The sequence below is a fragment of the Ranitomeya variabilis genome, chromosome 4 (assembly GCF_051348905.1).
Source record: "Ranitomeya variabilis isolate aRanVar5 chromosome 4, aRanVar5.hap1, whole genome shotgun sequence".
NCBI lineage: Eukaryota > Metazoa > Chordata > Amphibia > Anura > Dendrobatidae > Ranitomeya > Ranitomeya variabilis.
Window position 1 is genome coordinate 681,951,494 of NC_135235.1, and position 27,998 is coordinate 681,979,491.

General features: G+C 45.3%; 1 protein-coding gene across 1 annotated transcript in view; it reads left to right on the top strand.

Annotated features, from left to right (window-relative positions):
• The window catches only part of LOC143766384 (uncharacterized), a 109,769-nt gene that overhangs the window by 17,290 nt on the left and 64,481 nt on the right, over positions 1-27,998 (top strand). Inside the window, exons 2-5 of the mRNA XM_077254033.1 lie at positions 14,795-14,949; positions 15,079-15,258; positions 15,342-15,465; positions 15,948-16,045. Of these exons, the coding sequence (XP_077110148.1) occupies positions 14,878-14,949; positions 15,079-15,258; positions 15,342-15,465; positions 15,948-16,045 (474 nt within the window). The 5' untranslated portion in view covers positions 14,795-14,877. The remainder of the gene's footprint in view (positions 1-14,794; positions 14,950-15,078; positions 15,259-15,341; positions 15,466-15,947; positions 16,046-27,998) is intronic.

A 27,998-nucleotide genomic window follows, 5' to 3' on the forward strand; every position in this document is an offset into this window, starting at 1 on the left:
TTTTTTTGGTCGCCTCGACATTGCATTAAAATGCAATAACGAGCGATCAAAAGATCATATCTGCACCAAAATGGTATAATTAAAAACGTAAGCTCGGCACGCAAAAAATAAGCCCTCACCCGACTCTAGATCATGAAAAATGGAGACGCTACAGGTATCGGAAAATTGGGCAATTTTTTTTAGCAAAGTTAGGAATTTTTTTTCACTACTTAAATGAAAAAGAACCTAGACATGTTTGGTGTCTATGAACTCGTAATGACCTGGAGAATCAAAATGCTCAGCTCAGTTTTAGCATTTAGTGAACCTAGCAAAAAAGCCAAACAAAAAACAAGTGTGGGAATGCACTTTATTTGCAATTTCACCACACTTGGATTTTTTTTCCCCTTTTCTAGTGCATGACATGCTAAAACCAATGATGTACAGCTTGTCCTCCAAAGAATAAGCCCTCACATGGCCATATTAACAGAAAAATAAAAAAGTTATGTCTGTGCATGGTGCTTGTGTGACGTGTCTGCATGGTGCTTGTGTGACGTGTGTGCATGGTGCTGTGTGATGTGTGTGCATGGTGCTTGTGTGACGTGTGTGCATGGTGCTGTGTGACGTGTGTGCATGGTGCTTGGGTGACGTGTGTGCATGGTGCTGTGTGACGTGTGTGCATGGTTCTTGTGTGACGTGTGTGCATGGTGCTGTGTGATGTGTGTGCATGGTGCTTGTGTGACGTGTGTGCATGGTGCTGTGTGACGTGTACATGTAAATGTACATTTAATTGTATCACCAGCAGCGTTAATTAGATAGCAATGAGCATGCCGAGGGTTAGCTGGCTGGAAACAGCTAGTGTATATATATATATATATATATATATATATATATATATATATATATATATATCTATCCACACACATACATGTGTATATATATATATTACATAGTCTCCTTTATTATGTATATTGCCGTCCCTTATTATACAGTGCCCTCTCTTGTTATGTACAGCACTGACCCTTACATATTGGATTATATAGAGCCCTGTTTTATTACATACCGTCCAGACTTGTTAGCTGTATAATGCAATGACTGCTGATGGAGCATGGGTAAGCTTCCTTTCTAATGGAGGAGCTGATGGACTGGTAGTCTGGTCACCGGCTCCTCCATCAGCAGTCATTTTATATCTAAAAAGAGAGGGGACTATGGTGCTGTGTGACGTGTGTGCATGGTGCTTGGGTGACGTGTGTGCATGGTGCTGTGTGACGTGTGTGCATGGTGCTTGTGTGACGTGTGTGCATGGTGCTGTGTGACGTGTGTGCATGGTGCTTGTGTGACGTGTGTGCATGGTGCTGTGTGACGTGTGTGCATGGTGCTGTGTGACGTGTGTGCATGGTGCTTGTGTGACGTGTGTGCATGGTGCTGTGTGACGTGTGTGCATGGTGCTTGGGTGACGTGTGTGCATGGTGCTGTGTGACGTGTGTGCATGGTGCTTGTGTGATGTGTGTGCATGGTGCTGTGTGACGTGTGTGCATGGTGCTGTGTGACGTGTGTTCAACAGACGGTGGCGGGCACCTGACCTAAAACCCCCAGGACGGGACCTGCATGTGGACAGTCATGTGGATGGATTCTGCCTCAGTGTAGGAGCGCTGTGATGGAGTAGGCCTGCGACGGGGACAAGGGGGCATCCTCCACATCTAGAGCAGTGTTTCCCAAACTCCAGTCATCGTGGTCCTGAACACATCATGTTTTTAGAATCTCCTTAGGATTTCACAGGAGACAGAACCTGCGGCCATTTCTGGTGCCTTAAAGGGACACTGTCACCCCCTCCAGCCGTTATAAACTAAAAGAGCCACCTTGTGCAGCAGTAATGCTGCAGTCTTACAAGGTGACTCTTTTAGTTTTTGTTGGTGTTATTCCCACAATAAAGGTATTTATAAAGTAGCTGAAATACCTAGCTTTGTACCTGGAGGCGGGTCTGAAGCCTCCTCTTTGAAGCGCCCAATCGCCGTCAGTCATCTCTTCTGTGTTGATTTTCGCTGCCCCCTCAGCGCTGTTAGTGTCTGAAATCCTGCGCTCTGCTCTTGCGCAGGCGCATAGAGCATTTGCCGTCCTAGCGCTGGTGCCGGGTTCCTTTCTGCGCCTGTGCGGGCAGTGCGGCCACCCTGTTACTGAATCCCGGGAAGGAGGGGAGCGAAAAACAAAAATACCCCGGGTCATGAAGGGGTTAAACAGAATATAACTCCAAGTAAATCAAACTTCTGTGAAACTAAACTGTCCACAGCAACACTGAATGACAATCAATATCACATGCTGTTGTGCAAATGGAATAGACAACAGATGGAAATTATTGGAAATTATCAAGACACACTCAATAAAGGAGTGGTTCTGCAGGTGGAGACCATAGACCACATCTCAGTACAAATGCTTTCTGGCTGATGTTTTGGACACTTTTGAATGTTGGTTCTGCTTTCACACTCGTGGTAGCATGAGGCGGACTCTACAACCCACACAAGTGGCTCAGGTAGTGCAGCTCATCCAGGATGGCACGTCAATGCGAGCTGTGGCAAGAAGGTTTGTTGTGTCTGTCAGCATAGTGTCCAGAGGCTAGAGGTGCTAGCAGGAGACAGGCCAGTACACCAAGATATGTGGAGGGGGCTGTAGGAGGGCAACAACCCAGCAGCAGGACCACTACCTCCGCCTTTGTGCAAGGAGGAACAGGAGGAGCACTGCCAGAGCCCTGCAAACTGACCTCCAGTAGGCCAAAAATGTGCATGTGACTGCACAAACGGTTATAAACCACCTCCATGAGGATGGTCTGAGTGCCCAACATCCACAGATGGGTGTTGTGCTCACAGCCCAACATCTTGCAGGACGCTTGGCATTTGTCTCAGAACACCAGGATTGGCAAATTCGCCACTGGCGCCCTGTGCTCTTCACAGATGAAAGCAGGTTCACACTGAGCACATGTGACAGACGTGACAGAGTCTGGAGACACCGTGGAGAGAAATCTGCTGCCTACAACATCCTTCAGCATGACCGGTTTGGCAGTGGGTCAGTAATGGTGTAGGGTGGCATTTCTTTGGAGGGCCGCACAGCCCTCCATGTGCTTGCCAGAGGTAGCCTGACTGCCATTAGGTACCGATATGAGATCCTCAGACCCCTTGGCAGACCATATGCTGGTTGGCACTGGATTCCTCCTAATGCAGAACAATGCTAGACCTCATGTGGCTGGAGTGTGTCAGCAGTTCCTGCAAGATGAAGGCATTGAAGCTATGGACTGGCCTGCCCGTTCCCCAGACCTGAATCCGATTGAACACATCTGGAACATCATGTCTCGCTCCATCCACCAACGTCACGTTGCACCACAGACTGTCCAGGAGTTGGTGGATGCTTTAGTCCAGGTCTGGGAGGAGATCCCTCAGGAGACCATCCTACACCTCATCAGGAGCATGCCCATGCATTGTATGGAGGTCATACAGGCACGTGTAGGCCACACACACGCTGCTGAACTTGTTTTGATACACTTCCACTGAAGTTGGATCAGCCTGTTATTTGATTTTCCACTTTGATTTTGCTTATCGTTCCAAATCCAGGCTTCTATTGGTTAATAAATTTGATTTCCATTGATTATTTTTGTGTGATTTTGTTGTTAGCACATTCAACTTTGTACAGAACAAAGTATTCAATGAGAATATTTTATTCAGATCTAGGATGTGTTATTTGAGTGTTCCCTTTATTTTTTTGAGCAGTGTATATAACTAAAGAGGATGATGCGTAATAAGGGACGGTGTTAAACATAATAAAAGAGGATACTATGTAACTAAGGATGGTGTTATACAGAATTAGTGAGTACACTATATACTAAGGGACTGTGTTAGACATAATAAGCGATAATGTCTTCCTCCACCTCCCCCTTTTCCTAAGTCCATTATAAGTTCCCCTTCTTCCCATCCCAATCTCCCATATGCCTCATTGTCCTCCCCACAGCATCCCATTAGTGTCCTCTCCCCCACCCCATCATTGTCCTCTTCACCTCCATCATGGCCTCTTCCCCCACCACTATCATTGCTTTCTCCCCGCCACCCCATCATTGCCCATTCCTCCACCTCCATCATTTCTTCCTCCCCAACCACCCCATCATTGTCTTTTCCCCCACCACTATCATTGCTTTCTCCCCGCCACCCCATCATTGCCCTTTCCACCACCTTCATCATTTCCTCCTCCCCCACCATCCCCTTCCTTGCCCATTCCACCACCTCCATCATTGTCTTTTCCACCACTACCATCATTGCATTTTCCCCTACCACCCCATCATTGTTCTTTCCACCACCTCTATCATTGCTTTTTCCCTTACCACCCCATCATTGCCCTCTCCATCACCTCCATCATTTCCCTTTCCACCACCTCCATCATTGCCTTCTCCACCACCACCCACATCATTGCCTCCTTCCCCACCGCTCCCCATCGTCTTTTCCACTACTACCATCATTGGCTTCTCCCCTACCTCCATCATTGCCTTCTCCACCACCTCCATCATTGCCTTCTCCCCCACCACCCCCCTCATTGCCCATTCCACCACCTCCATAATTTCCTTCACCCCCACCATCCCCATCATTGCCCTTTTCACCACCATTCTTGCCCATCCCACCACCTCCATCATTTCCTCCCCCACCCTCATTATTGCCCTTTCCAAATCCTCCATCATTGCCTTCTCCCCACCCCCATCATTGCCCTTTCCACCACCTCCATCATTGCCTTTTCACCTACCACCCCCATCATTGCCCATTCCACCACCTCCATAATTTCCTCCTCCCCCACCATCTCCTTCCTTGTCTATTCCACCACTTCCATCATTTCCTCCTCCACCATCCCCATCATTGACCTCTCCTCCACATACACACTATTCACCTCTCTGCACATTCCTCCGCAGTGCTATGCATGCACGCACACACGCGCGCACATACACACACCACCACTCATCTCTACAAACACACACACCACACGTACATACAACAAACACATTCACAGCACCTCTCACTGTGACATTATTCTAATAACTGCACCTTCATGGTGCTCAAAACCACATTCAAGATGTTTATTAACCCTTCAGGTGCTTCACAGGAATTTTTGGAATATTTATTTTACCGTATTTATTTACAGCGTAAGAGCAGCAGATGAATACTCCCATCCGTCCCTCCTGCTGTCACTGTTATTAGCAGCAGCAGGGGTAGGCTGATGGGAGTAATAGTCCCCTCATCCGCCGCCTGTTGTCTCTTTTATTACTTAAATGTAACTCTCATCATTCTCTCCTGCTTGTGCCGATCGGCGGCAGAGCAGGGGAGAATGATAAGAGCCGTGTTCAGCACCCAGCCCCGGGGAACAGCGCTTACTGTAACGTATCTTCCCTGGTGCCCATCCTTGTGGTACTGATGCGGCACATGCATGCCACACGTGTGCCGCAAGTATTACACACACAGACACAGACATCTCCGGTACTGGAAATATCAGGACATGTGAAAGAGGCCTTATAGCTGGTTTTTATGTTTGGCTGCTGTCACACACTAAAAAACGCTTTTTATTGCAAAAAATAGTTTTTGCATCACTACATTTTGAGAGCTATAATTTTTCCATATTTTGGCCCACAGAGTCCTGTGAGGTCTTGTTTTTTGTGGAACGAGTTGACGTTTTTATTGGTCCCATTTTCGGGCACATGACACGGAGGCTCAGTGGACAGCACTACAGCCTTGCAGCGCTGGGGTCCTGGGTTCAAATCCCACCAAGGACAACATCTGCAAGGAGTTTGTATGTTCTCCCCGTGTTTGCGTGGGTTTCCTCCAGTTTCCTCCCACATTCCAAAGACATACTGATAGGGAATTTAGATTGTGAGGCCCATTGGGGACAGCGCTGATAACGTGTGCAAACTGTAAAGCGATGCAGAATATGTTAGCGCTATATAAAAATAAAGATTGTTATTTTTTGATTGTTTTCTATTCTGATTTTTGGGAGGCAGAATGAACCAAAACCAGCAATTCAAGAATTTATTTTGGATGGAGAGATTATACCGTTCCATGTGTGGTACAGCGATACCTCAATTATATCTTTTTTTTTTATGTTTTGGAGCTTTTATACAATAGACACTTTTATATAAAAATAATTATTTTTGCATCACTTTATTCTGTGGATTTTTTTATTTTTCCTGTGATGGAGCTGTTTGAGGGCTTGTTTTTTGCGGAACAAGATGAAGTTTTCAGCGGTACAATTTTTATTTATATCTGTGTTTTTCATTGCGCGTTATTCCACTTTTTGTTTGGCGGTATGATGAAACCCCCGATCTTTTCTTTCATGAATTGAATACCAGCCTACTATATATAGGAGAAACTACTCAACCTGTCAAAGATAGAATTTCAAACACAAACACCATTTCATCTCTGCAGGGCACAATGTCTCACAAATAAGATTTCAGGTCATCGAGCACGTACCCCATGCCCCAGACTCGGGTTGATCGCGTACGCATCCTGGAATAAAAGGAAGCATTCTGGATCCATGAGCTACAAACCCTTTCTCCTAAGGGTTCGAATAGGGAATATGATTAACTTTATGATTTGCCATTGTGTTTCTGTACCCATTATACTGTATATTCACTATACATACTCTTTTATTCCTATGTTATGATGTTATAGGTATGGATGTATAGGATTTTACCCCTTCTGAGTTACCTCTATTCTTTGATGAATCTGGCTCATTGCATTTACTAATTCTGTATGTCATCCTTCTTACAGAGTTGCTTATATTGAAAGAAATCTCCTGTTCATGGCCTTTTCCCTCTGGATTTCCCCATCTCCATATTTTCCCACCTCTCCTGGTCGACTGACAGACCTCCACCGAATAGAACATGCCTGTAACCCGTCTTTTTCACCCTTCTCTAAGGAAAGCAACTCCGGTCTCACTTTCTGACAAGTGGCACGCATACCCGTGCAAAGCGCTAACTGAGCACTTCCGCCCACTGTAACGCACTGACAGATTACCTCACTTCTGTTTTAGCTTCCCTACGCGATACGTTCCACATGGAGGTTTTCCCTGCCGCTCGCCGATATAACTGTCACATCCTGACATACATGCGTCCACAACAAGCGGCGGATACCGCGTTAGACCACGCACCAGGCTCCAATCTACTAAAACCGGTATGTTCTGAACCTCTGACACCAGCACTACATCTTTAATGCGGACACGTCAGTTACTTACCTTATCGTTATATCACAGATACAACTTGTAACAGGGAGCACAGCGGATGCTCCATGGCACACAGCGCCTCTCTGAATTTAAAATCTCACAGAAAAACAATAATCAATGGAGTAAATAAAGCATTAGTTTCACAGAAACCCCCACATATATTAAAAATCTCTTTATTAACAATAAATTAAAAATCTAGTGTATACAAAACCATCACCAGATAAACGACACTTGAAAAATAGAAAAAGAACCTAGGGAGGTGCCTATCCCTATTACCTATCACTTGATCAAGTGATAGGTTATAGGAATAGGCACCTCCCTAGGTTCTTTTTCTATCTCTCTGAATTTAAGGTACGGACACACTTTTTTTTTTAAGATCACACAATCAACCTCAACTCATACCTCTGTCTTAGCCACATCGGTCACTCGCTCTATCTGTGCATTACAGATACAATTTACCATAGGAAATACGGCAGGTACCCCACTGCATACAGTGCCTCTCTGGCTTAAAGGTATGGTCATATTCCTTACCTAACATGTAATGACATCATATCATTAATTCTCTCTATATCGTAGACCACATCCTTTTTTCAAAAAACCCAAATGGTCACCAAATTCTGCGAAACCAGTAATAACATCATAGGTGGGTGTCTCAGAATAATTACTCCTAATAAAATCAATCCGCCACTTACACCGGTATACAAAGAGACACGGTGTCTCATTCCCCTTAATTAATACACCGTACCAAAGAGCAGTCGGGTAGGTTCTTTACCATACTACTTCCTCTTCAGAATAACGTGTTCTCCAGATATAAATATGGAGGATTATTTTATGTTTATCACTTTGTTATTGACATGTTTCAGGTTTTGAGGGATTACCACTCTCCGTGTGACTTACAAGATCACACATTTTTCTTATGCTCTTTATTGTTATGTTTTATTTTATTATGCGTGATTTCATTATTTATTTTGTTTGCGTTATTTCTTTCCATTGTTAGTACACTGATGAAGGTCACTGTTTGACCGAAACGTCTGGATACTGTACTACAGTTTTGACTGCATTAAAATTACCTCTGCATTAAAATTACCTCATATCTTCAAAAGTTGAGTGCCAAGTTTCTATATTATATACAGTATTATTAGGCATGTAAGTATCGTAGTAACTAGGCCGCCCCATACTATCAAGTACTTGGGAGCGGAGTGCATTTAGCTGAACTGTCTCACCTTCTTAGATGCCATGTTTGCAGCATGGGGTTAAAGGGAATCTGTCACCTACTTTTTCGTATATAAGCTGCGGCCACCGATAAGGCCCCGATGTAACCTGAAAGATAAGAAAAACAAGTTATATTATACTCACCTGAGGGGGCGGTCCGGTCCGATTGGCTTCGCGGTCAGGCTCCTCCCATCTTCATGCGATGACTTCCTCTTCTTTGCTTCCTGTCACGGCTCCTGCACAGGCGTACTGATTTTCCCTGTTGAGAGCAGAGTAAAGTACTGCAGTGCGCAGGCGCCGGTCTTCTCTGACCTTTCCCGGCACCTGCGCTCTGCAGTACTGCAGGGTTTTTGTTGCAGCCAGCCCCTGTGCCGTCCCTGCGGTGTACATCTATGTTCTGGGGCCCAAATGAGTTAATTTTTTTTGAGTATGACAAGTTAAAACATGTATTACTCATAATAGGACATTTTACTCCGGTAACAGTTTTTAATGTAAAGTATCCCTCCCCCCTTCCCTCCCTTAAAGATCATGCCGTAAGCAAACAAAATTCCTCACATTGTACACATAATCAAATAACGAATTATCACAACCCCTGGACACATCTTTTAGCATCACATCATTCCCACCGCACTAATTCCAGTCAATCCACGGTTGCCATAACTTGTGGAAAAGATCCAGCTTGTTTCTCTTGGTGTAGATGCTTTTTTCCAGAAGAAGTATATAGTCCTTTTGTGTAATAAAGTCTCTTCTAGTCAGAGGTTCCTCTCTAATCCAGAATTTTGTTATCAGTTTTCTTGTCGATTAATAACAATCGTGCAATTACTATTTTGGTTGAGTTGTCCATTATTATTTCTTCCACGTATCCCAATATGCATACCAATGGGTTTTTAGGGAGAGTGCACCTATACACCAATTCATTACGATTCAATACCACTATCCAGAAGAAAGACAGCCTAGCACAATGCCACAGCATGTGCAGTATACCTGCCTGGGATTGCGAGCACCTTGGGCAATCAGAGTTAGACCTCAGTCCAGCCTTGATTAATATTTCAAGGGTTCTATAGGCCCTATGAATTACAAATAGCTGCGATAACCTCCCGGGTTCACTCATAGAAATCTTTTTCACGTACTCCAAGATTGATTCCCATCTATCATCGTCAATTTCTCCCAGCTGAGCTTCCCATTTCCCTCTAGCCTTAATAGGATGTTTAATGAGAAAGGTAAATAGAAGATCCCCGTATACCTCCGAAATCGCCCCCCTCGTACCCGGATCTTTAAGGATAAATTCCAGCATAAGATCTACTTGCATCGCTATAAGCCTCTTTCTACCTTGTGTCTGGTATGCATGACGAATCCGGTTATATTGGTACAGCTCTGAACCCGGTAACTGAAATTCTTCCTGTAGCTTCTCAAACGGCTTAAGAGTACCCTGGCTAACTAACTGGCCTATCAGTCTAATACCTGCCTCCTTCCCGATCCGAAAGCCCTTCATTTGCCTAAATTCCTGCAAATATGTTTTGCCCCATATCGGATCAAACCTAGTAAACCCATTCACTCCCCTGATATGCTTCACTTTTTCCCAAACCTTGTAGATTAGGTTAATAATACAGTATTGAGAACCCGCCTTCATAAAATGACCTCCCTCCAAACTTTCACTCAGAGACCTCGTTTTTAGTAAGTACCTCAAGCTAATAGGAAAATGTCCCCCCCGTCTCCAACCCCCAGCCTTTAAGATGTTGACACTGTGCCGATAAGAAACATAACCAAGGATTAGGAGCGCCAAACCACCCTCCGTTTGGGCCTCTGTAGTATCTCCTGTTTGAACCTAGGGCTCTTTCCCCCCCAAATTAGTTCACCGAACAAGGATTTAATCCTACGAAACCTACACTGCGGGATCCAGACGGGAGAATTGTGCAGCACATAAAGCAGTTGCGGCATCACAAGAATTTTTAACAGATACACCCTGCCAACTACCGACAGGTATGATTTATTCCACTCTGAAATTTTTGTACGTATTTTTTGCAATAGCGGGTTTAAATTGAAATCCTCAAATCTTGTTAGAGGAAGGGCAACATGTATCCCCAAGTATTTAAATTTTTGAACCATTTTTAATTTTGTAGAAGTTTCCACCTCCCCTCGACCTTCATTATCCCCATCTATTGGCAGAACACATGATTTGTCCCAATTGATCGTAAGTCCCGAAAATTGCCCAAATTCCTCAATTAGAGCCACCGCACTACTCAGGGTCACCTCCGAATCCTCCAAGAAAAGCAAAATGTCATCAGCATATAAGGCCACTTTTTTCCCCTTCATTCCATAGACAAAACCCTTTATCTCTTGTGCTCCTCGTATTTTAGCCGCCAAAGGCTCCACAGCCAGAGCGAAAAGCAGCGGGGATAACGGACACCCCTGTCTAGTACCTCTAGACAATGAAAAGGCCTCTGACAATTTGTTGTTTACTCTAATTTTCGCCATTGGAGCGGAGTATAGCAGCCTCACCCAAGAGATAAATTTAGGCCCAAACCTCAGGCGTTCCAGCACCGACCACAAGTAAATCCACTCTACACAGTCAAAGGCTTTATGGGTATCCAAATACACCACTACTCTTTTACTTGCATTATTAGCTGGAATTTGCATATTTAGATATAGCCTCCTTAAATTGATTGCCGTAGATTTATTGGGCATAAAGCCAGATTGATCCGGATGAATCACCTTATCAATCACATGGGTCAGTCTGTTCGCCAAGGCTTTTGCCAATATCTTTATATCTGTCGTTGAAAGTGAAATTGGTCTATATGACTCTGGAAGCTGTGGATCCTTATCAGCCTTAGGGATGACCACTACAATGGCCTCTCTCATAGATGGAGGCAGCACCCCTCTCTCCAACGACTCATTAAAAACTCCTTCCATTTTAGTTATTAATTATGCATGAAGAATTTTATAAACCTCCGCCGGGATGCCGTCTGCCCCGGAGCCCTGCCCCCGCCATATCTGCCAGAGCCGCCTTCAATTCTTCCTCTCCAAGTGGCTTATCCATCCATTCACTATCTTCCTTGCTTAATCTGGGTAAATTAACCTCTTCCATATATTTATCTCTTCTTTTCCCTTTTGTACCCTAGAGGAATAGAGCTCACTATAAAATTTCCGGAAGACTTCTAAGATTTGTTCACCCTGAGTAACCACACTACCCCCCTCCGATTTTATGGCATATACATGAGAAGAATCCCGCTGCGCAAATGCCACCACTGATAGCAAATGCCCCACTTTCTCCCCCTCTGCATAAAATGTCTCCTTTTGAAATGCTCGCCTGCGCCGCCTTCATCCTACTTTGCGTATCCCTTGTGCGTTGGGAGCTTAGCGCTACCTCAGCTGCCTTCAACTTCTCCATCACCTCTTTATCTTTGTTTTTAGACCTATTCTTGTGCCTTGAAATATCTCGGAATAAAATCCCTCTCAGATACACCTTCATAGTATCCCAAACTACATGACTCGTTTATCCTAAAAAATTCCGCTAGTTCCTCCCCAATCTTTTCCATGTCCAAGAGCTGTAGCCAAAAAGGGTGAATTTTCCATCCCATCCCAACCCCCCCATCCCCGATCTACCAAATTTAATGACACAAATACTGGACTATGATCAGATAGGACCCTGGGCAAATACACTACCTCCTGCACTAAATCATCCATCCCTTCATTCCCCAAAGCAACATCAATATGAAACAGAGCCATACGTCGCCGAATAGCATGAGTAAATGCGTTTATCTACATTACGTACCTTCCTTAAATCTATCCATCCTATTTCCCTTAGATAATTACCAAAAGGCGTCACATTCCCTTCCCCTCCCATCAAAGCATGTCTCCCCTTATCCCAGTAGTCGTTAGCTATGTTATTCACATCTCCCATCATAAGCAAAGGTATTCTCACCCATCTACCTGATATTTCCAGAATCTCTTGTAACTTTTTCTTAGAATATGGCGGAGGAATATATAAAGACACTATACACATTAATCTATTAAACAACTTACATACTATAAACACATATTGACCATCTTTGTCTATTATAACCTTTATTTCTTCAAACGGAACGCTTGAATGTACCAGTATTGACACACCTCTGGCGTAGGTTGAGAACGTCGAGTGATACGCCTTTCTTACCCATCTCTTTTGCAACATATCCACTTTTTCCTCCACCAGGTGAGTTTCCTGAAGGCATATAACTGAGGGTCTCTGTTTCAGCAAATAATGGAATATTGCTGCACGCTTAGTAGCATTTGCAAGGCCCCTGACATTCCAACTTAAAATTTTTATTTCACTTCCCATTATGATTAATAAAGGCACCAATTTGAGTCAAGTCATACCCGCTATGGCCTCTCCCACCAACCCATATCGAATTAAAATGTCCGTTGCGCCGCTGAACACAACCACCTCAAAACAATTACATAACGAGTCATATCAAGGATAACCCATGACAGTCACTTTTTAGAAAATGGCTTAATAACATTCAGGGATTATAACTGTCCCAGGAACTCTCAACACCAGCTTCAGCTGGTCCACTCCGCTCCAATGTGCTTAGCATTAAGATCCAGCCTTTGTGTCGCCTCCTCCGGATTTTGAAAAAAATGCACCCGGTCCAAAGCCACCACCCCCTGAGTTTAGCCAGATAGATCATTGAGTAGCTCAAGCCCAGGTCTCGCAGTCTCCTCTTGACCTCCTCAAACTTCATCCTAAGCTTTTGGACCATTGTGGAATAGTCAGGGTAAATGGATATCCGGTTCCCATCAATAGTTAGGCCATCACAATTCCTGGCCTTCCTCAGCAGGATATCATGGTCACGATAGTTCAAAATCTTGGCCAGAATAGCTCTCGGGGGCGACCCCAGAGGTAGTGGTCTAGTAGGGACCCTCTGCGCTCTTTCACCCGCAAATAATTTGGTGAGGCTATCGCCTCCCACAGTATTTTTCAGCCATGGCTCAATATACTTAGTGGGATTACTCCCTTCCACTTTTTCTGGCACACCTATTATTCTTAAATTGTTCCTATGGGAACGGTTTTCAAGATCATCAGTCTTAAACTCCAACTCTGCAATCCGCTGGATGTACTTTTTTCCCTTTTTAACAGTTCATTAGCCTGATCTTCAACACTCCCCACACGCTCCTCCACCACCTCCACTCTCTTCTCAACTTTGCGCATAGCGGAGTTAAGTGACACCATCTCTTCCTTTAAATTATCCACACGTAGGTTGAGAGCAGCAAGAGCAGATTTACAGTACATCACCACTGAAAATATGTCTTTTAGCATCAGTTCCTCCATTGCAGCCATCTCCACATTCACAGACAAGTCAGCTTGTGGGGCTAGATCAGAAAATGATGTGGTTTCCTTCTCAGGCCCTGTATGGGCTCTCTCCAGGGACCCCCGCTCCACCATACTGCTCTGTGCACCGTCACCTCCATCCAGCAAATCCCCAGAGTCACTTATTCCTCCAGCTCCCTCACCATGCCTCTGAGTGCAGTTTCTCAGCCTCCTCCGACCGTGCAGATCTCTCCAGCTTGGCAATCACCTCCAACTTCTTGCGGTATTCGTCGCTTGCCTTTGCCGCCTCCTCTGCAGACTCGGCGCCAACTTGGATCCGCAAGCCTCCCGGCATTGCCGGCTCCTTCTGCTTCCTTCGCGTCATTCTGGAGCCTGGACGCCTCTCCACCGATCACCGCTAATTCCCCTCAGGTCTCCGGGCACTCCTGGGCGCTCTATAGGCATTCGGCGGCGCCTCCAAAATGTATTGTTGCAATAGGTGCAGCGGGAGAGATCCGGAACAAGTCCTCTCACATCGCGTGCTAGGCCACGCCCCCGGGATCAGATCATTTCTGTCCGCGATGTTTGTGGAAACAAAAACACTTTTATAAAAGCCTCAAACTTCTGTGTGTGAATCAGACATGAGATCTAACGTGATAGAAGATTACAATGCGGGGAAAACGGGAAACATTCATATAGACGGCGTGGAGTCAGTGATATATATTTCTAGAGCCGTAGTAGAAGATGAAGATGTCGTCCTCATCATGAAGTAGTTATTTCTCCTGTCACGTGTAATGAATATCTCCTGCAGTATTGGTAATGCCTATGCCAGTGTCGGTAAATGAGACGAGAATTAGCGTTATGGAAGATGAGTCTATGAGAAATGTATTCAGCTGCCGACTCCGAGGAAGAAACTGCTTGTTGTCTGTGGCCTAAATATATAGGTTTTATTAGTAGATGTAAAGAAGAGAACTAAATACTGTAGAATAATAAATCTCCTCATATGTTTCCCTCATTATCTCCAGTAATTGTATTATTACACAGGATTTTTATGATGTTACATCGGCTCATCTTCTCATTCAGGTCTCTAAAATATCTGATCCTCTTAGTGAAGATCTTCTACAAAAGAAAATACGGTATTCCTAATTTACCCATCAAGGCTGGATATGGACAGAGACAAGATGGCGGAGAGGATAATACACCTCACCCTAGAGATTCTCTTCCGTCTTACTAGAGAGGTGAGAGATTCTGATGACGTCACATTACATCTTTCTTATCTATGGGAATAACAGATGGACAGAACTGGAGAGGTGAGGACTCTGGAAATGTTTGTAGTGAGACTTATTATTGTGTCTTTCCATAACCAGGATTACACAGTAGTGAAGAAGACCTCCATTGAGCGCTGTCAGGACCCTGTGTCTAAGGGATGGGGAGGACCCCTGAGCCCAATCACGGGGCCTCCACCTCACCCCCTGATGCATGAGGACATCAATCACCAGAAGATCCTTGAACTAATCTACAGGATGATTGTGCTACTGACTGGAGAGGTAACACTGCTAGTAATGTTGGAACATTACACTGTAACACTATGAAAAGATCGATGGGATGACGATATCATTGTGTTTGTCAGGTTTCTATAAGGTGTCAGGATGTCGCTGTCTATTTCTCCATGGAGGAGTGGGAGTATTTAGAAGGACACAGAGATCTGTACAAGAACGTCAAGATGGAGGTTCCCCAGCCCCTCACATCACCAGGTAATAGACTGCCTATAATTGTGCCTATAATTATCTGTTTGTAAAGTATGAATTCAGTCCCTGTATGTGTTTCCAAAAAGAGAAATGATCCAGCTGGAGGTGGAGGCAGTTCAGACTTTGTGAGACTTTATTAGACAACTAAAGCGATAAATAGTTCTTCAAAAAGAAAAATGATCATAAGATCATGAGTAAGACTTCATAGTTGAAACGCGTTGATCCTCCTCACTGGTGTGCCAGGTGTTTGCTATGTAAAGATTTTTCTTTTTGAAGAACTATTTATCGCTTTAGTTGTCTAATAAAGTCTCACAAAGTCTGAACTGCCTCCACCTCCAGCTGGATCATTTCTCTTTTTGTCTTCATTTGCTGTGGGCGCTCACCCCGAACCGTGCTGGGCATTGGCAGGTCTGGGGATTTCATCTAAGACCGGTAAGCTGACTATATTCCTTTTTTCTTTTGTTATTCCCTGTATGTGTTTCCTCCAGTTCTCTCCAGTAAGATGACAGCACCAGAGAGATGTCCCCGTCCTCTTCTTCCACAGGACTGTAAACAAGAAGGTTCCAATGCTTCTCAGGATCATCAGGTAGATGTCGAAAAAGTGACATGAGATCTCCCCTATGATGTCTAGATGTTGTGAAGATCTTGTGCTCAGTCTTATTTTATTCTCCTGTATTGCCGTATTTTTCCGATTATAAGACACACTTTTTCCTCCCAAAATTCGGGGGGGGAAATGGGGGTGTGTCTTATAATGCAGATATACTTTACCAGCTGCCGTGGAGCTGGGTCCCAGGGTCACGGCTGGAGGAGGAAAGAGTGGAGCGTTGCTGCAGGCCGCAGAAGGTGTTTGTATGTGTGGCATGCCGCTGTGAGTGGTGTCCGGTGCTGTGGGTGGTGTCCGCTGCTGCTGGGGCTCTGCTGACATTTTGTGAAAGTCCAGAGCCCCCGCAGTTCCATGGTTTCCTATACGGTGGACTCCAGGAAAATGGCTGCCGGGGCCAGCACATGCGCACGTCAGGAAATATGAGTCATTTCATAATGTTCTAAGTCCACCACTGGCACTGCTTGATGCCCTACACCCAGTTGGCTTTTGCATTGTACTTCTGTATGTGAACCTGCAGAGACACCGCTGCAAAACTTCCAACTTTCTCTTCTTCTACACTGTGTAATTCTATCCACTCTTTCCCCTCCCTTCCTCCAGCAGCTGGTCTTTACCCAGATCAGTTCAAAGCGGATTCTCCCTCCAAAATTTAAAATTTCTTTTGCCTATTCAAACCTGAATTGAGTAACACACAATGATTATATAGAAAAAAAGAAAGTGAAAAAGCAGCATAAAAAATAATTACAGGGTTCAAAAGCTTCCCAGGCCTGTACCAATCCTAGTAAATATAACCACAAAAATTGGAAGCAACACACCATAGTAGAATCAATTCACGTGCAGTTTAATTGCCCATCTGGCGATGTTTCATTCCCAAAGAACAGGGGACTTGAAAAAGGTCCCCTGTTCTTTGGGACCGAAACATTGCCAGATTTGCAATTAAACTGCACGTGAATTGATTCTACTATGGTATGCTGCTTCCAATTTTTGTGGTTACACAATAATTATAGAGACAGGAAAAATATATTTCCAGAATCGGTAGAATTTAGGCTACACACAGCAACGTTTTGCAGCCTGGAAGCCCATGAGAAGCCAGAAAAATGGTTTCTGCCCCTGAGTGACACGCAGACGTGTCATGTTTGGTCTCAAACGAAAGATAATTTCGTAAGAGCAAATATAATACCCCTGTTATCACTCAGTGAGCTTCCCATCCAGAGTTATGGCAAGTAGAAGTTTTTAATAACTGTTCAAAAAGAGGTGTACATTTTCTAACTCAGCCCACCAAGTGAGGTCAGCAAGAGAAAAGCATAAAGCCCAGACGCTCAATCAGGGAGGTCAGATGCCTGGAGAGCCAGCTACACAATGCTGTGCTGAAAGACCCTTTGCCAATGGAAGGTTCTCCTCCCCTTTATCAAAAACTCGGCACTCAACTTGATATGATCGATAACACTATTTAATGTTGTTCACGAGGTAGTAAACAGAAAATGTTTCCGTCAAAATTAGACCTTCATCAGTTACTACAAATTACACAGGTCTGCAAAAAAATTTTTTCAAGAGCTGTTTTGGTTATTCCACGTAAGCTTTATGTTTTTTAAGTGCGCTGAATCCGAAAATGACCTCCGTTTTGTCATAGGACATCACGTTTTCTGACAATTTATCTAACTATGTTAAATAAGACAATACCTCAAAATAAATGAAAATAGACTCATAAAATTATTTTTTTATTACAAATGTTTCATGAAAATCATTTTTTAACTGCAATGAGCTCACTAACACGCACTAAAATCGATTCTTCTTCCCTGTGAGGATTCTCTTGGTACATTTACGCTTGTGAGTAGCATCTGGAATGTCTATCTGAAGCGTCCAACAGTAGTCTGCCATCATTGTAATGCTCCATCTTCCCTAGTATCTTCTTTCCATCTCTTTAATGTCCTGGTGGAATCATTCACCTTGCTCTTCACTCACAGCTCCCAAATTTTCAGGAAAGTTGTCAAGGTGGGAATGGAGGAAATGCACTTTTAAACTCATCAGGCAACCTAAAGCTTGAAATGCTTTCAGCATTCGTCCGACGATTTTTTTGTAGTAAGGGTCTTCGTTATTGCCTAAAAATTTCTCTACGACCTCTTTAAATGCAAACCACCCTTCTTTTTGAGGATGCGTAATGGTATTGATAAACTCTTGATCAGCTATAAGCCTTCTAATGTCTGGTCCGATGAACACACCTTCCTTCAATTTTGCCTCCGAGAGGCCTGGAAACTTGGTGACCAAGTATTTGAAGCATTCTCCATCTTTTGGAAGTGATTTTACGAATTGCTTCATCAATCCCAATTTTATGTGGAGAGGTGGTAGAAGAACTTTATGGGGAGGAACCAAAGTTTCTCGGAGGACATTTTTTTTCACCAACTGTGAGCACCCTCGGCTGCCAATTCTTCTTGGTCCAGTGATTTTGTCGGTCTCGACTCTCCCATAGACACAGAAAACAAGGGTATTTGGTATACCCAGCTTGTTGCCCGAGCAGCATGCACAAGACTTTTAAATCTCCGCACACTTGCCAACCGTGTGTTAGGGCTAGCGGAACGCACCGAGTAAATATAGATGTTTATTATTATTGGTGCTTTCGCAGCCCAGGGTCCACCGTGCAGGAGGAACCTGCTGCTAGTGAATGGTGGCACTATTTGTCGGTATAAGCTAACTCTGTTACTTCACAGAGTAGCCGTGAAAGGAAAGCACTGTACCCTGTTAGACTCACAGGAGCACAAGCTAACTGCCGAACTGATAGCAGTCAGTGGTCACGCAAGCACATAATCTCCTCACTGGAGGTCCCGGTATTCTAGGTGCTTATTTCAGCCGGGTCCCTAAATACAATCACACAATCTCCTCACCGGAGGAGTCGGTATTCTAGGGGCTTATTTCAGCCGGGTCCCTGAATACAATCACACATAACCACACTGGCGCAAAGCACATAACTTGGATTGATATTAGCGCATGGCCGTGTGGTCATGCAAAACTTTTATAGCTGCAGCAAGTACAGGACCTTCCCAGAAGGACCAATGGGAGGCTGCCACAGAAGTTGAGCACCTTCGGGACCTTCCTAGAGGACCAATAGGATTAGCTGCAGTATCTAAGCATGTGACCCTTGATCTCCAACGAGAGATCTTACCCTGGGCATGCTCAGAAGGGGAAAAGCAGGACTTGGTCCCAAAAACGTCTGCTCGCCACTGCCCAGTACTGGCTACAATGGCAGAAGCTGGAAAGGCAGCAGTAACCCTTTGCACAGAGTCAGACTGAGCGAGACACTGGGACCGACGTCTTCGCTGAGCAGACTTCACTGCGGCAGGAGAATGGGAGACCGCAGCGAAGATGGCCCGAGATTCCCCCTGTGCAGAGGTGGGAACTTAACCCCTAACATTACCCCCCTCCTAGGGCCCCCCTCCTTGGACCTCGCTACGCTCGAAGGCAGCAATGAGCTGCGGAGCCTGAATGTGCTCAGCAGGCTCCCAGGACCTGTCCTCAGGACCATAACCCTTCCAGTCCGCCAAATACATTTTTTTGCCAAGTACCACCTTGAACCCCAAAATAGTGTTCACCTCGTAATCGTCCAGAGACGAACCCGATGTCCCGGCAGATGACTCGGAAAACCGGGACACGTATACGGGTTTCAAGAGGGACACATGAAAGGTGTCGGTGATACCCAGGCGTGGCGGAAAGGCTAAATGGTAGACCACAGGGTTAACCTGTTCGAGGACCTTGAAAGGGCCCAAGTAGCGAGGTTCAAACTTAGTGGACTCAACTCGCAGCCTGATGTTACGGGCGGAGAGCCACACTAAGTCGCCAGGAGCAAAGGTCGGAGCGGGGCGCCGATGTGCATTGGCGGAGGACCTCATTCTCTCCTTGGAGGCCCGAATGGCATCCTGAGTGCGGTCCCAAATGTCCCATGCCTCCACAGCCCAGTCTGCCACCCTGGAGTAAGCAGAAGACGCGGGCACAGGTACCCGCCGATGCTGACCATAGTTAAGGAGGAATGGGGTCTGTCCAGTGGAGTCGGCTACGGCGTTGTTCAGCGCAAAGTCCGCCCACGATAGCAAGGATGCTCAGTCATCCTGCCTGGCTGAGACAAAATGTCGCAGATATGTGACCAAGGTCTGGTTGGCCCTCTCTACCAACCCATTTGTCTCAGGATGATATGCAGAAGAGAGATTCAACTCAATTCTGAGAAAATGACAAAGCTCTCTCCAGAGCCAAGACGCAAACTGGGGACCCCGGTCACTGACAATTTTGTGCGGCATACCGTGTAGGCGGAAGATGTGTTTTATAAACAACGCTGCCAAGGCCCATGCAGAAAGTAGCCGTGGAAGCGGCACCAAGTTCACCATTTTAGAAAAATGATCGGTGATAACCCAAATGATGGTACAGCCATGAGACTTGGGCAAGCCCACCACAAAGTCCATCCCGACCATCTCCCAGGACCTGTCTGCCACCGGCAAGGGATAGAGTAACCCAGCTGGCCATTGTCGAGGAGACTTATTTTTGGCGCAGGAGACACACGCCCGAATATAATCTCCGATGTCACGGACCATATGCGACCACAGTACGTCCTCGCCAGCAGCTCAGATGTCCTCTTTGTCCCAAAATGTCCACCCACCCTGGACGAATGAGCCCAAGAGAAAACCTCCGTTCTCAAATTAATAGGTACAAAAGTCTTGCCCGGAGGCACTGACTCTAGCAAAACCGTAGCTACGGTTCTTAGGCTCTCAGAAGGGACAATAAGCTGAGGCTCCCCTTCCTCCTCCTCAGAAGACACAACGGAGCGAGAGAGGGCGTCAGCACGAATGTTCTTCTCCCCAGCGAGATAATGGAGGGTGACATGGAACCGGGAGAAGAAAAAGGACCATCTGGCCTGACGAGAATTTAGCCGCTGGGCTGTTTGCAAATATACCAGATTTTTGTGGTCCGTGAAGACTTGAAAGGGAAAGCGAGCCCCCTCCAAAAGATGTCTCCCCCTCCAAAAGATGTCTCCGCTGGTGTGAAGGACTTGGAGAAGAAGAAGCAAGGATGCTTCCGACCTTGAGCATCCTTTTGGAAGAGGACTGCTCCTGCACCAACGGATGAGGCATCCACCTCCATTATAAACGGCTTATCAACATCGGGACGATGTAGGATGGGAGCGCTAGCAAAATGAGACTTAATAGAAGAGAAAGCCTTGGAGACCTCCTCAGACCACAATTTGGGATTTGCTCCCTTCTTGGTGAGGGCTACCAAGGAAGCTACCAAAGTTGAGAAGTGGGGAATGAACTGGCGATAGTAATTAATGAACCCCATAAAGCGCTGCACCGTTTTAAGAGAATGGGGTTCTTGCCAGTCCATCACAGCCTGTAGTTTGGCAGGATCCATAGCCAATCCCTGGGCGGAGATGATATAGCCCAGGAAAGGTAAAGACTCCTGCTCAAACATACACTTCTCCAACTTTGCATAGAGGGAATTTGCCCGTAAGACGTCGAAGACTCTGCCAACATCTCTCCGGTGGGAGTCAATATCTGGAGAGAAGATGAGAATATCATCCAGATAGACTACGACCGAGGTGGAGAGCATGTCCCAGAAGATATCATTAACAAAGTCTTGGAAAACGGCTGGGACATTACAGAGCCCAAGTGCATCACAAGATACTCATAGTGCCCATTCCTGGTATTAAAAGCCGTCTTCCATTCGTCCCCCTCACGGATGCGAATCAGGTTATAAGCACCCCGCAGATCTAATTTGGTAAATACCCTTGCTCCCTGTAGCCTATCAAAGAGCTCAGAAGTCAGGGGCAACGGGTACTTATTCTTAACGGTGATGGCGTTAAGACCCCTGTAATCTATGCATGGACGTAATTCTCCGTTCTTCTTCTACACGAAGAAGAACCCCGCCCCTGCAGGTTACACTGACTTCCTAATGAACCCTCTTGCCAAAGAGAGGGGATAGACCCGTGCCCGAGGAGGTTCTGCTCCAGGCATGAGATTGATAGGACAGTCATAGGGGCGGTGAGGCGGAAGGGTCTCCGCCTCCTTTCTGGAGAACAGGTCTGCATAGGACCAATCGCACTTGGGAAGGGAAGAAAGATCTGCGGGTATCTCGGTAGTGGAAACCTGAACGCACTCCCTCACACATCTGCCCTTACATAATTCACTCCAACCCAATATCCTCCCAGAGGTCCATTCAATATGTGGGGAGTGGAAACGGAGTCAGGGTATTCCCAGCAGAATCTCGTCCATTCCCTCGGGAAGGACAAGAAGGGAAATAATCTCCTGATGGGAAGGGGACATGGATAACGTGAAAGGGACAGTCTGGTGTGTGATTTGTGAACGAAGTGTCGACCCATTCACTACTCTAATAGTCTCCGGTTTGGTGAGCATCACCAGAGGTATTGCATGGTGCAGAGCAAAAGCAGAGGACATGAAATTCCCCTCTGCTCCAGAGTCCACACAAAGCTCGACTGTTAGAGTGGATGAGTCTAACATGATTGTCCCTTTAAAGGACAGCTTGGAGGAAAATGCTGCTGTGTCTAGTGAACGTCCTCCAATAGTTACTAGACGCAATCGTTTTCCCGACCGCCATGGACATTTATTGGCATAATGTCCTAGCTGTTGGCAATTTTTACAAACCACGGGTACTCGAGCGGTCCGAGACTTTGGTCCTGCTCGAGAAACCTCCATGGCCTCATGGGAGTCGGACGCCTGAACGGAAGATTCTAGAGGTCTGGCGAAGGTGGGAGCCAGCCGAAACCTCTGCCTACACTGGGTCCGCTCTAACCTCCGCTCGTTAAAATGGAGGTCGATGCGGGTAGATATTGTAATGAGCTCCTCCAGTGTGGCCGGAATCTCCCTGGTGGCCAAGGCGTCCTTCACATGGTCTGCCAGTCCTTTCCAGAACACCGGAATAAGGACTTTATCCGGCCACTCCAGCTCAAAGACCAGAGTCCGGAATTGGACGGCGAACTGGCTGACCATGGAGGAACCCTGTGTAATTGCCAACAATTGGAGCTCAGTATCGTGGGTGACACGAGGTACTAAAAATACATGTTTCAGAGGGTCCAGGAAGAGAGGAGCACTCTGCACCACACGATCATCACCCTCCCCCAGCGGCGTTGCCCACTCCAGCGCCATGCCCGACAAAAGGGATAAAATAAATCCCACTTTCGCCCGTTCCGTAGGAAAACATGCAGCCAGGAGCTCTAGATGTATAAAGCACTGACTCACGAATCCCCGACATAGCTTACTGTCACCAGCAAACTTGTCTGGAAGCGAGAGACGAGATAAAGTCGGAGCAGGGGTGGCTGAGGAAAAACTGGCTGCAGCTACACTCGCAGCTTGAACAGCGACTGCGGTAACATCCACAGCTGAGGTTGTGCGTTCTAGGGCCGGCAACCTACCCTCCAGCTGCTGAATGTACCGCTGTAGACACTGATCGTCCGCCATTTACTAGCCAGACCCTGGCGCTAGTATTCTGTTAGGGTTAGCGGAACGCACCGAGTAAATATAGATGTTTATTATTATTGGTGAGTTCGCTGTTGTGAATTCTGCTCTTGGGCTCCCTCCGGTGGTTATAAGTGGTAGCGCTGCTGTCTTTGGATCGCAGCATTCATCAGGTGTGTCCACTTATTGCAATTCTGACTGGGCTATTTAGTCTTGCTTGACCCTTTAGTTAGTGACAGTTGTCCATTGTTTCCTGGAGGATTCACTTCCCTGCCTGGTCTCTCTTGCTTGCTGTTCATTTCAACAAGATAAGTTCTGGCTTTGTTTTTTGCAGTCCACATGCTGTGGGCCTGATCGTTCAAGTTATTTTCCATGTTTTGTCTTGTCCAGCTTGGTCTGTATAAGGATTTGTTCAGCCAAGCTGGTGTCTCTGGAGATGCAGATATACCCTCCATGTCTTTAGTTAGATGTGGAGATTTTGTATTTTCTGTGGTGGATATTTTCTAGTGTTTTAATACTGACCGCATAGTACTCTGTCCTATCCTTTCTATTTAGCTAGAAGTGGCCTCCTTTGCTAAATTCTGATTTCAGTCTGCGTATGTTATTTCCCTCTCCTCTCACAGTCAATATTTGTGGGGGGCTGTCTATCCTTTGGGGATTTTCTCGGAGGCAAGATAGTTTTCCCTTTTCTATCTCTAGGGGTAATTAGTCCTCCGGCTGTGTCGAGATGTCTAGGGAGTGATAGGTACATTCCACGGCTACTTCTAGTTGCGGTGTTAAGTTCAGGGTCTGCGGTCAGTACAGGTACCACCTTCTCCAGAGTATGTCTCATGCTGCTCCTAGGCCACCAGATCATAACAGAGGTGCCTATGTCAGCTCTGACTATTGAGTCTCTGATGTTGGGGGCTCGTTTAAAGCAAGGTTAAAAATTGGGTGTTGGAATTTTGCCACATCAGGGTAAGCGGTGCATAATATGCCCCAATGTTTCTTAATGGTTTGGTGCATAACATATGAAAAGGGGTGATAGGTACAGCCAGACACCAACTGTGCAAGTTCTCCCACTTAAAAGATGAGAGAGGCCTGTAATTGACATCATAAGTAGACTACAACTATGAGAGACAAAATGGGAAAAAAAATCAATCTATTGTCTGATTTGGCAAGATTTATTTTGCAAATTATGGTGGAAAATAAGTATTTGGTCACCTAAAAACATGCAAGATTTCTGGCTCTCACAGACCTCTAACTTCTGTTTTAAGAGGCTCTTCTGTCCTCCACTCATTACCTGTAGTAATGGCACCTGTTTGAACTTATCAGTCTAAAAAAATATATATAAATAATAATAATAAAAGACACCTGTCTACAACTTTAAACAGTCACACTCCAAACTCCACTATGGTGAAGACAAATGAGCTGTCGAAGGACACCAGAAACAAAATCGTAGCCCTGCACCAGGCTGGGAAGACTGAATCTGCAATAGGCAAGCAGCTTGGTGTGGTTAAATCAACTTGGGAGCAATAATAAGAAAATGGAAGACATATAAGACCACTGATAATATCCCTCTATCTGGAGCTCCACACAAGATCTCACCCCGTGGGGTCAAAATGATCACAAAAACAGTGAGCAAAAATCCCAGAACCACACAGGGGGACCTAGTGAATGACCTGCATAGAGCTAGGACCACCGTAACAAAGGATACCATCAGTAATACACTACGCCGCCAGGGTCTCAGATCCTGCAGTGCCAGACGTGTCCCCCTGCTTAAGCCAGTACATGTCCGGACCTGTCTGAAGTTTGCTGGAGAGCATTTGGTTTATATAGAAGAGTATTGGGAGAATGTCAAATGGTCTGATGAAACCAAAGTAAAACTGTTTGGTAGAAATAAAACTCATCATGTTTGGAGGAGACAATGCTGAGTTGCATCCAAAGAACACCATACCTACTGTGAAGCATGGCGGTGGCAAAATCATACTTTGGAGCTGTTTCTCTGCAAAGTGACCAGGGTGACTGATCCGTGTACATGAAAGAATGAATGGGGCCATGTATCGTGAGATTTTGAGTGCAAACCTCCTTCCATCAGCAAGGGCATTGAAGATGAAATATGGATGGGTCTTTCAGCATAATAATGCTCCCAAGCTCACCCCCAGGGCAATGAAGAACTGGCTTCATAAGAACCATATAAAGGTCCTGGAGTGGCCTAGCCAGTCTCTAGATCTCAACCCCATAGAAAATCTTTGGAGGGATTTGAAAGTCTGTGTTGCCCAGCAACAGGCCCAAAACATCACTGCTCTAGAGGGGATCTGTCATGAATCCCCAATGGCTAGGGATAGCACAGGACAAGCAAAGTACAAATAAATAACGGACGAGCTCTAGGGTGATGGAACCTGGGCTGACCGCTGCCCTACGCCTGACAAACGCAACTAGAGATAGCCAGGGAGCGTGCCTACGTTGGTTCTAGACGCCACGCACCAGCCTAAGAGCTAACTAGTACTGCAGAGAAAATAAGACCTCACTTGCCTCCAGGGGAATGAACCCCAAAAGATATAGTTGCCCCCTCACATGTATTGACGGTGAAATGAGAGGAAGGCACACACATAGAGATGATATATATAGCTTTAGCAAATTGAGGCCCGCTGTAAACTAGAAAGCAGAAAGATACAAAAGGGGACTGAGCGGTCAGCAAAAAACCCTAATCAAAAAAACCATCCTGAGATTACAAGAACCCATGTGCCAACTCATGGCACATGGGGAGAACCTCAGTCCACTAGAGCTACCAGCTAGCATAGAGACATAATAAGCAAGCTGGACAAAAAACCAAACAACTGAAAATCAGCACTTAGCTTATCCTGAAAGATCTGGGAGCAGGTAGGCAGGAACCAAACAGAGCACATCTGAATACATTGATAGCCGGCCAGGGAATGACAGAAAGGCCAGGTAAAATAGGAAACACCCAGCCTCTGATGGACAGGTGGAAACCAAAGGCCGCAACCCACCAAAGTCACCCAGTACCAGCAGTAACCACCAGAGGGAGCCCACAAACAGAATCCACAACAGGCATCTGCATGGAGGAATGGGCCAACATACCACCAACAGTGTGTTCCAACCTTGTGAAGACTTACTGAAAACCTTTTGACCTCTGTCATGGCCAACAAAGGATGTATAACAAAATATTGAGATGAACTTTTGTTAATGACCAAATACTTATTTTCCACCATAATTTCCAAGTGCATTTTGCCATATCAGACAAGGTGATTTTCTGGATTTCTCATTTTGTCTCTCATATCTGTGGTCTACCTATGATGTCAATTACAGGCCTCTCTCATCTTTTTTAGGTGGGAAAACGTGCACAATTGATGGCTGACTAACTACTTTTTTTCCCCACTGTATGTTCAAATGATACACGATACAATCTTTTGAACACGTTAGAACTGTGATTTTGGAATTGATCTTTTGACAGATGGTAGATAAAAACTCTGAAAATGCATTAAGATATTCCTTTCAATTTGTTTGGTGTATAGGTCTGTGTATAGTGAACCATTTTGGTCTTTAAGGATCATAATGTCCAAGAAATTGACTTGATGTTCATCTCTAGTCATTGTGAAATTTAGGCCAGGCCAGAGTGTATTCAATTCATGAAAGAAACGATCGAGGGTTTCTGATGTACTGTTCCAAATGCAGAAAATGTTGTCTATGTACCTTTTCCAGACAATGACATGTGATTGAAATAGTGAGTTAGGATAGGCACATTTAGTCTCAAATTCTGCCATGTAGCAATTTGCATAATAAGGTGCTACATTTGAGCCCATTGGTGTTTCTTTAATTTCTAAGTAGAACAAGCCTTGGAATATAAAATGATTCTTTGTTGGGATTAAAGTGAGTAGTTCCAAGCATAAGCCTATTTTATTTGGATTCATCATTGATGATGTAAGAAGCTGTTGTGCACACTCTATGACGGACTGATGTGGAATAGAGGTGTAGAGATCCTTTACATCAAAGGAGACCTTCTTGGGTACTGAGCCCAAATCTTGGATAGTTCGTAGAAAATCTCCAGTGTCGAGTTTGAGCAAGGCAGTTTTTTGCATGAGTGGAGTGAGGATTTTATCAAGCAAGATCGATAATGGAGAAATTATGGATTCTTTGGAAGTGCATTTGAACAGCAAGGTGGCTTGCTGTTGACGGGAAATAGAGAGAAAAAAAATTCTATAAATCTTCAGCATAGCGAGTGTGAACGAGCTGAGTGTGACCTGAGTGTAAGTGTGAACGGCGGTAAGTGTGACTTGTGATTCAGTGACTTTGGAATCAGGGAGTTTCCAAGGGAGGAATTGCTGTCTGTATTTTATTAATACTTTGTATTTATTTTTTAGTTAACATTGGTGTGGTGCAATCCCCATTAGGAAATGTGCTCCACTATTGTTAATGCCATCCAGTGCACATCTTGCCACATGTATGCAGTCCTTGATCAGCCGGTTGAGGGTGCATACTGCTGTGCGAGA